This window comes from Colias philodice, chromosome 5, assembly GCF_061535455.1.
Source record: "Colias philodice isolate Cphi_HAF_F1 chromosome 5, ilColPhil1 Martin Lab GWU primary, whole genome shotgun sequence".
NCBI lineage: Eukaryota > Metazoa > Arthropoda > Insecta > Lepidoptera > Pieridae > Colias > Colias philodice.
In genome coordinates this window covers 1939383-1954240 of record NC_143090.1, presented here as the reverse complement: position 1 = coordinate 1954240, position 14858 = coordinate 1939383, and the positions used below count along the sequence as shown (strand labels likewise).

At 31.6% G+C, this 14858-nt stretch overlaps 2 protein-coding genes across 5 annotated transcripts; one reads left to right on the top strand and one right to left on the bottom strand.

The window, feature by feature from the left end:
- The first annotated feature begins 709 nt into the window (after positions 1 to 709).
- On the top strand, positions 710 to 7344 carry Lsd-2 (Lipid storage droplet-2). 2 transcript variants are annotated; one of them, XM_089695450.1, is made up of 6 exons: positions 710 to 875; positions 1290 to 1410; positions 2075 to 2307; positions 5814 to 6000; positions 6521 to 6655; positions 6917 to 7344. In XM_089695450.1, exons 2-6 carry the CDS (start codon positions 1290 to 1292, stop codon positions 7147 to 7149), a joined length of 909 nt encoding a protein of 302 aa, XP_089551576.1. In that variant the 5' UTR covers positions 710 to 875; the 3' UTR covers positions 7150 to 7344. The 2 variants fall into 2 exon arrangements, with proteins under 2 accessions (XP_089551576.1, XP_089551575.1); XM_089695449.1 differs by having other exon boundaries at positions 5796 to 6000.
- A 23-nt stretch (positions 7345 to 7367) lies between these two features.
- On the bottom strand, positions 7368 to 14706 carry AP-1sigma (AP-1 complex subunit sigma-2). Of its 3 annotated transcripts, none has more exons than XM_089695453.1 (5): positions 14576 to 14706; positions 14153 to 14331; positions 13593 to 13701; positions 13125 to 13262; positions 7368 to 8274 (listed from the first exon to the last, which is right to left on the bottom strand). In XM_089695453.1, the coding sequence occupies exons 2-5, from the start codon at positions 14329 to 14331 to the stop codon at positions 8230 to 8232; spliced, it is 471 nt and encodes a 156-aa protein (XP_089551579.1). In that variant the 5' UTR covers positions 14576 to 14706; the 3' UTR covers positions 7368 to 8229. The 3 variants fall into 3 exon arrangements, with proteins under 3 accessions (XP_089551579.1, XP_089551577.1, XP_089551578.1); XM_089695451.1 differs by having other exon boundaries at positions 14478 to 14702; XM_089695452.1 differs by lacking the exon at positions 7368 to 8274 and adding an exon at positions 9260 to 9859 and having other exon boundaries at positions 14478 to 14703.
- Between the last annotated feature and the right edge of the window lie 152 nt (positions 14707 to 14858).

Genomic DNA, 14858 nt, shown 5'->3' with positions numbered 1-14858 from the left:
ACTTAACAGTCAGTTCATTTTTTTATTTGTAACAAAAGATGATGTATGATGTAGGTCAGAAGTAAGTACCAAAGAATATACTACTCTCTAACGGTAAGTACACAATGAACCTGTGTCATGAACAAGTAGTGACCACAGTAGTGACGGTGTGTACTGTGTAGAATCAAGAATGTAGATATGTAGATACGGCCTTAGCGAATGATGAGTTGGTGAACGATATTATGTAGGAACTACCGACTACGTGACTATGCAGAATTAATCCTGACTAGCACTGAGAGCTATGCTAAAAATATAAATAAGTTCAAATAGTTTAGTAATACATAGTTTAGTTAATACTGTGCGAATTATACTGACTGTATTTGTAATCTCTTTACTATCATCGGGTACTATTCAAGCAGCTCTGTATTAATTTGTACCTTAAAATAATTTGCATTTTGCAGTTTAAACCTATTTATTATAAATGAATTAAAAAATAGGTATTTTAAAATCATTAATTTAAGTCATTCGAATGTCCAATAAATTAAAATACCTATAGCCTAGAAAAGAAATCTAGAATTTACGAAAATGTATCGCTCCAGCTGGTTGATGACCTCTAGAACTCATAATCTAATCAAGTCAACCAATGATGATTCAGCGTTCACAGTTCATTCACGATTGAGTACGATTCACGAACTTTCATCATTCATGATTTATTTCATTTAGACATTTAATTTCATTCAGTTTAAGTGTGTTCATTTGCGAAATAAGTTGTGTTCTATAAAAACATTTCTGTTATTTAATTTTATTATTCCACAAAGTTTTAATATATTTGCGAGTTCCTAAACGACATCCTTAAACTATTTTATCTTTTACAACAATAATTATAATTTAACGAGGTAAGTTATTTTGTTTCTTCAATGTGACCCCTTGTACATTCTTTCCGGTAATTTTCTAACTATTCATGGACATAACATTTTGTAGAACTTGTTTCAAATCTAATTATGTTTCGTACTGCAACAATTTAATTGCATTAAAATGGACGTCGTGATCTGTATAACCGATGTGTTTTTCATAATTACCCTCGAATAAATTATTTATTACAATCGATTCAGTTCATTTCTTATTAGCATTGAAGTCATCCACCATTTTAAATGATTATTAATTTATCATCCTTTATTTTTACTAGGAATTGTATGTTCTTTTTCAATTATTGCATACAATATCAAATACTACCATTATTTGGCATACACTACACATTACTTAGTAATATTCTGAATGATTCGTAAATATTTTTAAAATATATTGTACAGATGGCGACAGAAGTAGGCACCCCTTCGCTGGGACAGTTGCAGTCAGTGCAAAAGGTCATGGCATTACCCACAGTGGGGGCAGCAGTTGGTCAAGTTGGTGCATTATATAGCAGAGTCAAAGGTAATTTAAATGTACATATCTATACTAATATTATAAAGCTGAAGAGTTTGTTTGTTTGAATGCGCTAATCTCAGGAAATACTGGTCTGATTTGTAAAATTCTTTCGGTGTTAGATAGCCCATTTATCGAGGAAGGCTATAGGCTATATTTCACCATGCTAAGACCAACAGGAGTGCAGCAATGCGGGTGAAACCGTGGAGCACAGCTAGTTTCTAATATAGTTTGTGCCTATGTGTGTTATCTGATTAGATTATCATAATTTGCAGTTACAATTGTGCATTGGTAATTTTTGCTATCAATTTATATTTTTAACTAGACTAATGATGCTAGAATGTTCCATTGAGATGATTCAATGTAATTATTTTTAGACTACCTGCATCTATCAGAAGCTAATAAATAGTGCATGGTTTTAGAAATTTCTTATTGATAATCAACAAATGAACTCTTGAGAAATAAAGTTAAAAGTTAAATAATTACAATTTTTCAAAGTGTTTTTAAAGTACTACTGTTTATGTGTGGTTTCATCCGGTTAATTTATAGGACTATTGGTTGTAGCATGATCTCATGTAGCCTAAAAACCTTCCATAAATGGTCACTTGTTCCCAAAGTAAGCATGTTCAACCAAACAAACTCTTGTTTAGATTCTAACATGCAATCTGTTCAGGGGCACATTCGCTATTAGACTGGGCGCTATCCACTGCAGAAGCGAGTGTGACCCTCGCAGCGAACACAGCAGCTCCCTTTGTCGCTGCACCACTCGCAGCTGGTGACGCAAGAGTAGCAGCAGCTTTAGATCAGCTTGAGAAGCGAGTGCCCATTGTCACTGAGCAGCCGAAAGTTATTGTAGAAACTACTAAACAAGCAGTGCTGTCAAGGATTACCCCACAGTTGAATAAGGTTAGTGTCTATATTGTGCCGTTAATCTCAATATTTCAAGTGAAGACTTTTAGAAGTGTTTACAAATCATTGTAACAAATATTATAATACTAGGTTCGCCCGCGCATTCAAAGAAAAACCCGCATAGTTCCCGTTCCCGTAGGATTTCCGAGATTGCGTCATTTTCCCGGGATAAAAAGTAGCCTATGTCCTTTCTCGGGTATCAAAATATCTCCATACCAAATTTCATGAAAATTGGTTCAGTAGTTAAGGCGTGATTGAGTAACAGACAGACAGAGAGAGTTACTTTCGCATTTATAATATTAGTATGGATTTACCAATTACCACAGGTTCATAAAATACTAATTATGATCCTTATTAAGTCCTCATAATATTGGCAGGTAATAAGATATTTATAAACATAAACATAGAAAATATGGTAAAAGATAATGTTGTGAGAGACTGGAGTTTGAAAAAGACTTCATTACATGTTAAAATAGTTTGAAGTTCATAGTGCTATTAGAATTTAGAAAGTTTGTTAACATCAAGATTTAATACCAAATTCTACGGTTGGTAATCAGTATTGTTTAATAATCATCAGATTAAGTTACTCGAATTTGTTTATAAATTTGTACAGGTAGGTTCTTTATTGGCAAATATTTTGCTTACTAGTTAGTGCTACATGGATAGATTTTTATTGAGTATAAGATAAACATGACCTTAATTAATATGATAAAAGATTTATTATTTAAATACAGTAGAAGTAATCACTTAAAATGGCTATGCTATGCAAAAATTAATCCTGTTTATTGCATCTATAAAATATTAATGCATTGCTGATGCCAATTAATAATTGAAATGAAATGTGTATTATAATCAGCCCACATGCTCCTTACACAGCATATTATTTTAATTAGCTTATGTACCTACATACATAATAAACTATTTGATAAAATTAAATTTTACCTACAGTCCAAAGTCCACTAGGCTTCTGATGCAAGCAATAATTACAGTTGTGCAACTTGTTTTGGCGCATTATAATATAGAAGTGTAAACAAGTTTACCATATATGGAAATTATATTTTAATACATTCTTTTTATTTATAATTCATACATACAGAATAAATAAGTATATTACTAGAACAATGGTTTTAAAATAACAAGGTAGTGCGTATATGCATAATTAACGTCATGAGATATAAAGAAATCGAGAAAATTTGCTGTATTGTTAGTATCGAAGATAATATCGTTTTTTGAAAGTTATTTTTGTTGATTGTACCTATCTAATGTGATTTTTAGATAGGTAAGTATAAAATTATCTTTGTGACGATATTATATATGTAGATATATAGGTATATTGTAGACGTTAATTGTAATCAGAATACCTTACTTATTTGAATATCTAAAAGAAAAAATATAATAGGTAGGTAAGTAGTTAGGTACCTACTGAATTACTAAAATAAACATTTTATGTATTGATGCAATCAAAAAACTTGTTTCACCATAGAAGGTCATATGAGAGATAAAGATAGAACTCCTATTTATATTTCAAAAGAGGAAAGTTAAAATAGAATATCCATAGAAATTGACATAGAGTTGTTCAGAAAAAAAATAATAAAAGTGCTTATTCATCCCGATATTTTTTTTATTTGCTGTTAATATCTTTAATTCTTCAATGCCTAGGTATTAAGATTTTACGTGACTTTCACAGCTGGCTAGTCTTTAGTAGAAGTTGGTACAATTTACAAAATACATTGTAGACTTAGATTCGTATTGTATAAAATTACCATAAGTTTACATAATGCTTTAACATTTAGTAAAGAATGGCACATACCGTTTCGTTACATGTCGTCTTGCTTGCACGACATCGGTTTTTATATACTTACCGTATTTTTTAAGTATTTGAGACTTTTCATACCTTGAACAATTTTACTATGTATATTTTTGAGCCATATATGGATATAGTGTTAATGTTAATGAGCATTATGCAAACGAATGTACCAAAAAAGACCGTTTCCAGTTTAGACGTGATTCTCGTCTTATTTCAAACAAAATATCAACAACTGGCACAGATCTAATTTCCACATTCAAAGGTCACGATAAAAAAGTAAAGTCAATAGGATGCATATTATCAGTATTTTTTTCAAACCGTTTTAGTCGATTAGATACCTACATTATACAATGGAAGTGATAAGAGCGCACATTGACCCGGATCGGTGGAACCTTCGAGATATCAGCCCTTTGTGTCCTTTAATATTCAGGGTCTCCCCATGGAAAAATGAATCTATCAATAGAAACAATATAGAAACAAATGAAATCTACACAAAGAGCTAGCGCGCACGAGCAACTTTGTCTCCGCAACTATTTTGTCTCTCCACCCATGGGCTAGTATGAAAGTGCGCGCACGTAGCGACGCAACTCCCCATACAATTGATGAGAGAGACAAAATAGTTGCGGAGACAAAGTTGCTCGTGCGCGCTAGCTCTAATATTACAGAGAAAGATTTTTTGTATGTATTGAAAAAGCTACAAAAGTACTGGACGGATTTTTATGATGTTCTCACAAATAGATAGCTACATTATTAGGAAGAAACATGGGCAATATTTTACTTCGTGGGTCAGCCCGGGATGATCCTATACCTGTGACCAATATAAAAGTCAATCGATACAGGCATATGGACAACAAAACACTGAACACTGCGAGAGCACTTGCAAGATATTATATTATTCATACATATAAAAATGTGTGCGTGTACTAGTGTACACACGTAAGAAGTGAAACTTCTTTATGACGTTATTTTTCAAAAAAATTGGTTGTTTGTAAAGTAGGTAATCATAATTCTGTATTTATAGGTACTTTGTAGTTATTAAAAACGTCTGCGGTTTTATCGATTCGTAATCGTAATTCGTTATAATCGTGTTTTGAATAAACGCAACGTAACAATTTATCACAATGATATCAAACATTTCTAGAACAAACATAAAACATTGGATTATAAGTTTTATTTTATAATTCTTAGTATAACAATTTACTTGTACCTTAAACCATTACTAACTTGTTAGTTTAACATTAATTTGTTAGTTGACCAGTTTAATTTGAAATTGTACTCATTACATCCTGCCAAGGACAAATTCACAGATTTTTTGTACAAACAACTATTTAAATTGTTTTGCGCAGTTTCTGTTCTTGGTTCGCCGATTATCATTAATTAACGCATAAATTCTACAAATTAACAATATTTGGACACACTAACAAAAAATTTCTAATTATACGTACATAGCTTATGAAAATCTCAAGTTTATCCGATATGACTAAAACGTAGTTTATTTAACCTTCCTTATAAATTGATCAGAAAGAACCCCATACTAAAGAAACCAGAATCCTTACAACATTATTCCCATACACTTACCTTTTCCTTAGGAGAACTAACACGAGCCTGTTCTACTGACCTAACCTACCTTTTTCCTCAACACTAGTACTAACAATTTACACATACCAATAATTTAAAGGTGAATGTCACCAACCAGGTGTATGGAGCGCGTGATGCGGCAGAACAGCGCGTCAAGTCGCTCAAAGAGTTGACCTGGGTGAAGGCAAATGCTCTATTGTCTACGGCATATGGCCAAAAAGCAGTTCAAGGTGTGGACAGTGGAGCAGTGTATGCTATGAGACTGCTGGATCATTATCTACCACCTGCTGTAGATGAAACTCCTGGTAAGAACCTAACTTTATGTTTTTCAAGGAGTATATAAAAATATTTTTTTTGTAATACAAAGATTTTCTTCAATTGTTAGATTATTGTTCAAAAGTAAAACACTCATTTTTAACCGACTTCATTCTCAATATACACAAAAACATGGTATTTTTCTCCGTTTGATAAGTCTCAAATGTTTGAAAAACAATGTAAGATGCTGTGTCTAAACTTCTTCCATTTCCTAATTGTCCAAATTAATTTCCACCATTCCAAATTTCTCGAATAGTTGAACACCATTCTCAACAAAAGGGAAATTAATAAAAAAGACGTGTGGCACTCGGGGACTGCCGCGGTAAAGCTATTGCATGCTATGCCTTCAAGCCACACCTCCGCGCCCGTCCCCGTGGGGAGCGTGAGGTTTTTCGTTACGCAATTTCTGGATTCGGTCCCCGCGCTCAAGGCCCGCGATAGAAGCTATGCAATAGCTTAATAAAAGCGTCTAAAAAACATCGAAGAGTTCAATCTAACGATTACTTCCAGCTGGCACCGAAGTGGTAGCCTTCGAGAACGACCCCACACTGCACACGGTGCAAACGGTGCGGCGACTCGGCGCAGTTGCAGCGCGCCGGGTGTGGGCCAACCTTGCCGCGAGAGTCACGCAACTAAGGGCTAATGGTAAGTGGGATATATTGAAAGATCTTCCTAATCTTTAGGCATAGGACATGTCTATCTCAAAATTTGACAGCCATATTTATATTACAGCATTTCCATGTTCTTGCAAAATTTACTCTATTTACTATTACTTATGTACCACTATAGGTTAGTTGCCTACATGGTGATGACTACATTGGCATTTTATAGTGTTAAATTAATACATAGTTTTACAGAGGTGTCACAAAAGTTATCAAAGTCTTATAATATTCACAAACATTACAGGCATAGAACTGGATGTCCGTCGCTACATAATGGCTCTGCTCGCAGCGATACACCTCGCCAAAGTGACAGGCGAGCAGCACTTCAGGGAACAACTCATGGACGAGAAGAAACAGCAAAAGTCTGCGGAACCCGCCAAAAATGTCCCCCCCACTAAAAACGAAACACCCACCGCCCCCCCTACTGCAGAAATTGTAAAATCATCCCCCGAAGCAAAATCAGAGGGAGACCAATGATTCTTATAATCTTTTCTTATTATTTAATAATTATTATTATTTAAGTGTAACCACAATGAAGATATTATACTTATCTACATTGTTTTGGTGATATTTTATTATAATGGAAAATGTATTCATATATTATGATGAGACTGATCAGTCTTTGTATGCCTTTATATGTGATCTTTGAAATATAAGCTTTTTTATTTAAAAGGTTTGTTTCAATGAAAATCCCATTTTAAAATAAGTATTTAATAATACCGATATTTCATACATTACTTATTCTATATTTGTTTCACAACAGAATTCATTTAACAATAAGATAAAATGTTGTTCGTTATTATACATAATATAGTTTGGATATTTCTTTAATTATTATTGGCATCCATTACTTGACACTCGTTGATAATACTTCATGAATAACAGCAGCACAAGAATATATTATTATATAGAATATTTTTAAAAGCTGCCGTTAAGATATTAAAACATAATTATAAAACTGAATTATTATTCGATATTTAGTAAATAACAATAAGTAAGACTTTAAATGCTTAATTTACATACGTCCAAGATTAAAACTTTATCAGTATCAATAATTTAAATGTATTACTAAATTTGTTAAAGTAATACTCATTATGAATTTCATTTGATAAAAATAATCCATCAAAAGCGATTCTTAATTAACAGATAAGATTAAAAACTAACTGCGCAGTAAAAATTGTATAGAAACCATTTTTATACATTGTATGTCTGCATTATAAATATTATTTTATTACCTACATACAGACGTCTCATAAATCCCTTTCATATAATATGTAACATAACCATGCCAAAAAAATAAAACCGTGCCTTTTAAACTTTAAGTACATTGAAATAAAAGAAACCATACGCGTAACGCTAAAACTTTGTGCTCAATAAAACATAACATAGCTAGGTAGGTACCTAAGAAATTAAGCCAATCACAAAGAGAGTAAACACTAACATCTTAAATATAACCAATAATAGCAATAGATAAATGGATTTCTAACAAATTACTGCAATGAGATAACCTAATAGTTCTTTTCGCGCTGCGGCTGCTGTTGCGTGGTCTCCGTAGATTTATCCAAGCCCGTGATCCTCGAAGAAGCCCTGCGGAGTCTCCTCCTGCAACAAGGGTCATCACTGAGCCAGTGTCGCTCGTGGCCGTGTTAAACCGAGCCATCGCTTTTCGGCGGGAAACGCCGTTTCGTGTTCGATTTTTAAATACAATACAGATAACATATGACGTATATGAAGAGAATATCTAGTATAGAAGGGATAAGGAATATTTATTGTAATAAAGCCTTATCTATGTGAATCACTAGCTTTCTAGAAGTCTCAAAATGTTGGTAGGTAATTAATTTCGTCATAAGGGCTTAACACTTCATAATTTTGATCAATTGTGTATAATAATACAAATTTATTATCTGTGATAAGAATAACGTCGTAACCAAAGTCAACTCATAATTGAATCAGCTTCATAATCAATACCTATGTAACTACCTAACTTTTAATAAGGTCATTGACATGTCCTGTAAGTAGACAGTAGGTACTTTTGTTCTATTATAATATTATCCCAGACCTATATGTATGATGATATTTAAATATTTTTACACAATGAGTAACCAAGAAATTATAGATATGGGTAACTAGAATTAATAAATGATTTTCACTATTCTGAAGATTTGAGGGAGTTGCAATGGTTGCAGGTATAAAATCACATCTCTAAAATATTAAGTGGATTGAGAAGAAATGTACCTCCTTTATCGTTGAACTAATAACTACAGGTAACTAACCTGTACTTACTTTATAGAGAAATAAAAAATCTTTAATTTAAATGAGCGTCGAAAAATTTAAAATACAAGTTAATATTTCATATTTTTTTTATTATTTAATGAATAAGTATAAAAGATAGAAATACTATAATAGTAGTTACATTACAATAGTATCAGGTAATTAGAATTTCGCACAATAGGCTTTAATACTTAACATTTTCTATGTAATAGAGAGAGAGAGATAGAGAAAAAAATATAAATGAATATTAACGACTTTCATAAAAATACAAATTAATTGTCATCAAATTATAGTAGAGTCAATTTCATAATAAATAAAAAGAAGTACCTACAATATGTAAAGAAGAAAATACAAATTCGATGCATTACATAACACAAATACTTCAAATTAAAACTAATAAAATAAAATCATCTTTAAAAATTAACGTTAAAAATAAATCTATGCGAATGTCAAACAAAACAATAAAACTAAAATTAAATAAACAGCTCTTCTAATCTGTCTTCTAGAGAATGGTCTGCTTTGGCTAAATAATACGTTATGAATGTGATGTCTGGAATATTTTTATAGTCAAATGACTAAAAATTAATTGCTCACTATAAAAACTTCAGAGAGCTTTTGCACCAATTACACTTAAAAAGGGCAAACTTGCATGCTAACTTATACAAAATCGATACCATGTATCTGAATTCTAAACATTAAAACTCTTCTAGATTTTATCATACTTACGCATGTCCTTACAAAATGGTCACATTAACATTGTACCTATTTCAAACACAACCCGCACACTGTATTTCACATTTATTATTATTTTAGCGTCCTTAAACCATGAAGAGTTTCTCTAGCTGACTCCCTCAGGCGCGGAGGACGGACCTCAGAGCAGACCGACTTCGCGGAGGGCATCGTCCACCGTCTCGTCCTATCAAATACCACCCAACCAGATTTTGCTTGTAAATCTATTTCTTATATTGCACATGTTTTAGAGCAAATTTTTAAATGATGTTAAGAATTGAATAGAAATTTAGTATTGTTAACTAGTACTCTAATATCAATGCCAGTGGTGAAATCTATATGTTTATAAAGAACATTGTAATTTTATTGAATCACTAATAAATTAATAGTTAATGTAGGCAATATCCCACACTTAAACATGCTTCCTTCACCACAAGTTAGTTGAATGCAATGCAATGCCCATTAATTGTATTAGCTTTAAAATCTGAAGCGTGAGCTTTAAAGACAGACAAAGAAATTAACACTAGTTATATTTTTAAATTTTTATTAAAACCCAAAGCTCATGCTCAGTTAGGGTTAGGAGCAGGATCATGCAAGAAAAGACGTTTAGTTCTCAACAATATATTTATGACAACCCATTACAATAAATGCAACATCCACGATTAATAGTTGGGTCATTGTTTTACCTTTTCCAAGAGCCATGCATGATTATAAAAGCGGACGAATTAATGGATATATAAAAGAATATTTATGAAAATAAAAATAAAATTTATAAAGTTTAGCCTGTTTTTTTTTTCATATTCTGTTTTGTCACAGAATTAGATGAGTTGACCCTAATTTGGAAAATCCAAAAGTGCACGCCTCATAATTTTTTTTTAATAAATATTTATTAATTATTATTTTTGTTTATTTAATAACAATTAAACCACATCGAATCAGACCCTGAAAAATGAAAGGGTTCTATTCCTGAGCATACTCAAGCGTAAGAGAAAAAAAAAGACTCGATTAGTAAAGTATTTCGGTCGCTATCGTGTTAACAAGAAAAAGGATCCGCACATACAGACACACGGACGTCCAAGACAGAACTTTTTTAAACTGTTTTTTAACTAGTTTAAATAACAAAAATGACATCAAAAATATCATGAACGTTAAAATAGTGTTTTTTCTTAATATGTGTGTGTATGTATTATCTTACAAGTGCAATGTATGATACATAAAGACATTTTAAGTTTGAAAAATCAGATGTTTTGCGCGAAGTGACAGTAGTACCCACCTCAACGCTTCGCTTATGAGGCGTGCAAAATATATAAATAATAAACATACAGAAAGCAAGTTATCCCTTTAGGACATTTAACAGTTACGAAATATGATTTAAAAATTGAACAAAGGTATAACAATGTCCACGATACAATACGATAAAACTAAGCTACACAAAATATACCAAGCGCTCGGCCATACACTAACAACTCGACGTTGAATCTTAACAATACTTTAAGGTTATATAAATACAATCAATCTAAGACAGAAAGCTCTCCCAAATACATCCGAATACAATAATTAGTATATATAAGCTCGTTTATAACCTGAGTGTGTTAGAATACTATAAACCAAGAATATTATATTGAAATGAATTAGAATGTAATAACTTAAAACTAACAATATGAGTTTATTAATAAAATTCTAGATAAATGACCAGTTCTACTGCGTTATGTGGTATATGTATTGAAGTAGATAAAAGTATTATTGAATTATATTGCATTTCTAATATTATTCGCTAAGAAAAATGTACTTGCGTATAGTTCTAAATAAGTGCAATATTGTAGTGTGTGAACTGTATAAGACAATTAATTTATTCTTATTGAAACTCTATTATTATGATTGAAGCTGAGAAAATAAGATGAAATAGATTCATGCAATTTTTTAATAAGCTATGACATCTTGTGTGGTTCAAGTTTTATATGGAAGATAATATTTTAAAGCCCAATGCATGCACAAGTTAAGCCAAAGCCTTTATATATAAACGCTTTTTTCAATCATATTGAACAATGAACATATGATAAGTTGCGCTGGATGACAACATTCCATGTCTAAACGGGGTTTTGTTAACGATCAGATAAATGATTTTATGTTTTTATGAAGTCAAATTGTATTGGAGTAACACCAGACTAAGACAAGGTTTTAGAACAGACATTTGTATCTGTACATGTTTTTCGTTGTTCGTAAATATTCGTGAACTAATTTGCCTATTCTGTATGGATGCATTGTTTTTAATTATTGAAGGTATTATATTTAAGTTGCATAAATATCAAGTAGTCTTGCTCTTATCCTGGTTTTATTCCAATAGAATCATTCTAAAACATGACCATAAACTTTGATGAAGCATAAACAATCACGATTTCCAAGGCATTTATCTGAGCATTAAAACTACAGGCCTAAATTAAAAAAGCGTTTATAACCTTCACAGTTGAGTTAATATTCAGTGCCACAGTCCGTCGATTAAATCCTGACCACCATCGGAGCATGCATACACCACAGAAAATGGGGAAAAATTAGCCGAGTGCAGTGCAATAGAGAAACTAACTTTAGGGCTGCTTTTAATATTTTATAGTTGAAATAACTCTATGTGTTGTATTTACAGATTGTTTAAGTGAAGTCAGTTGTGTTATAAAACAACTTTCAGATAGCATTTTAAAGAGGAGTTGAAGCCAAAGTGTTGTGTATATACTGTTTTAGAGTGTTATGTGGACTATTCACTGTTGGGGCATCAAATTTCTTACATATTTTTGGAAAAACACATTATAGTGATGCATTATATTATAAAACTCCTAAAGGCAGTGCTCCTACTATAATTAAACATCTACAAGGCACTACGGAGGCCACTCATCAATCACAATGGTCCACATTTTATATATATCAATTTTATCCTAAAGCAAATTTAATTAACAAGTCGCAGATATGTATTGACTAGAGATATATGATCAAAACTGTTAATGGATATACCAATTTTACATTAAAGCCCTATTTGTTTATAATATTACCACTAAATCATTTATTTTTGTTCAAATTGATATGATTCACAGCAAGATATGTTGTAAGTTAAAGAGAATTCTTGAAATTGTATCATATAATATTTACTAGTTAACTAGTCTATAGAACTAAATTTTGGTACTCCATATTATTAAATATTGTTATCACTAATATTACAAATTAATACAAATATAAAACACTGGCTATTTAAAGACACTTTTGGTCCTACCATCTAAAGGGCAACCTACCTACACTTAATTGTAAATTTAAAAAACTTCATTTTGTTCACTTAATAATCAGGTTAAATGAAGTCTGAGCAAAATATACCAAACTAATATTAATATGAACATTGAATACAATAGAAGAGTCCGGAAAGGCAGCATAAAAAAGAGATATTAGACAAGTTCATTATCCTGACTACTGACCTCCTGGAGCAGATCCTGTGCAGCGATGGCCTTCAAGACGTTCTTCTTGCTTGTTTCCTGCAATTCACCGCCAAGTACCAACTCGTCCAGGATGAAGTACGCCTTTTCAAAGTTGAAAATTATATCTAGTTCGCAAACCTGAAAATGTTTGGTACATTCATTACAAAAAAATATATTTATATTTATATGTATTTAAGATTTACATATAAATCAGTGTAGTTAAATATTTAACCAATAATTTATTTCCCTTTTCTATAACCATATCTTTTTTATATTTTTATATTAATTATACAGGAAGTTCTTATCAAATCAAAGTTTTACATGTTTGAAGCAGAATGAGGAATATTTAATGTTGTTAAACTGTTGCATATAACTCATTAGTATATTATTAAGGGTGCTTGCACATTGTGAAGCCACATTTAAAGCTATAGCCTTTTTATGCCATTAACGGTACTAAATATAACTTACACTGCCAAAATACTTGTCAAGTAGCTCAACGTATCTATGAATGAGCTCCAAAGTGAGCAGCTCATTGTCCTCTTGTTCCATAGCACAGCAGAAGTATAATGATGCATATCTGAAATTATAGGTTTGATCAGGTAAACATTATTTATTGTGTCTATTTTAGGTTCCATATTTACAACACTTAAAATAGTGTTAAAACAGACTACTAAATTTATTAATATTTTAGGCCTGGTCTCTCTCAGTTTTTATAATTTTTTAAATGATTCAGTTATTATGAAATTACCACTCAATAATTAACCCATTGACCACCGAGCGGCCCGATCGGGCCGAGACACAATAGATTTTCTATTGTGTCTATGTCTATGATCCGAGGACTGACGGATTAAATAAAAGTTATTAATGATAAAGACCACTATGTGGCTATGACTCTTTAAAATATATTTTTACTAATGAATATATTATTGTTTAATTGAACCATATTAAGTTGCATAGAATAATAAAAGAATACGTTCTTAAAACTAAATTAAAACAACAAATTTAAGATCATAACATGAGAGCCACACCTTTTGTAAACAACCTTAACATCCTTCCATTCCAAGAAGGAACACATCTTTGGCTTTCTGGCTAAAACAGTGGTAATCAATTCTCTGGTGATTTTCTTCTTCAGCTTGTCTGGATGAGCCACATACCATTTCTGTAGTCGTAATTTGCCTTGTCGGCTAAATAGAAGCATAAACTGCATCTGCAAACATTAAATAAGCAATTTGTCGTAAATGTTATTGAATGGCATAGCTAAGTGATTAAACCTCAGGTAATTGAACATAAATATACGGAGAAATACAGTATTTATGATTAATTAACTCCAAAAAAACATAATTATTAACTTACCATTGTGGATAAGTAATAATTGTTTCAAAATATATGGAAATGTTTATACAAACTTCTTTCAATTGGCTTTCATGTTATAAAAATGTTTTCAAGTTTACCGTAGATAGTTCTTGGAGTAATTTGGTGTTTTTGCTTTTTGCCTGTTGGCAATTTTACTTTGTAATTTCTTTTTTGACGACGGATGGACGATGGATCATTGGGCAATAGACTAAAGATGTGCTCAATTTGACAGATATCAAATGACAGCTGATGCCTGATGTTGTCAAATATAGATAATGTATATAGGAAAATGATAAACCGTAGACAGAGAAACCAATGGATTCTCTGTCTACGTGATAAACACTTTGTTTTTACTGTTCTGTGGTAAACACAATTAGTCTA

Bases quoted from the DNA above. Each gene is read 5' to 3' on its own strand.
- Lsd-2 (XM_089695449.1), top strand. From the start codon at position 1,290: ATGGCGACAGAAGTAGGCACCCCTTCGCTGGGACAGTTGCAGTCAGTG. The intron at 2,308-5,795 runs GTTAGTGTCTAT...AATAATTTAAAG, and splicing joins TTACCCCACAGTTGAATAAG to GTGAATGTCACCAACCAGGT. The intron at 6,001-6,520 runs GTAAGAACCTAA...GATTACTTCCAG, and splicing joins TGCTGTAGATGAAACTCCTG to CTGGCACCGAAGTGGTAGCC.
- AP-1sigma (XM_089695452.1), bottom strand. The intron at 13,702-14,152 runs GTGTGGCTCTCA...CTATAATTTCAG, and splicing joins GTTAAGGTTGTTTACAAAAG to ATATGCATCATTATACTTCT. The intron at 9,860-13,124 runs GTCAGTAGTCAG...GGTATTTGATAG, and splicing joins CACAGGATCTGCTCCAGGAG to GACGAGACGGTGGACGATGC.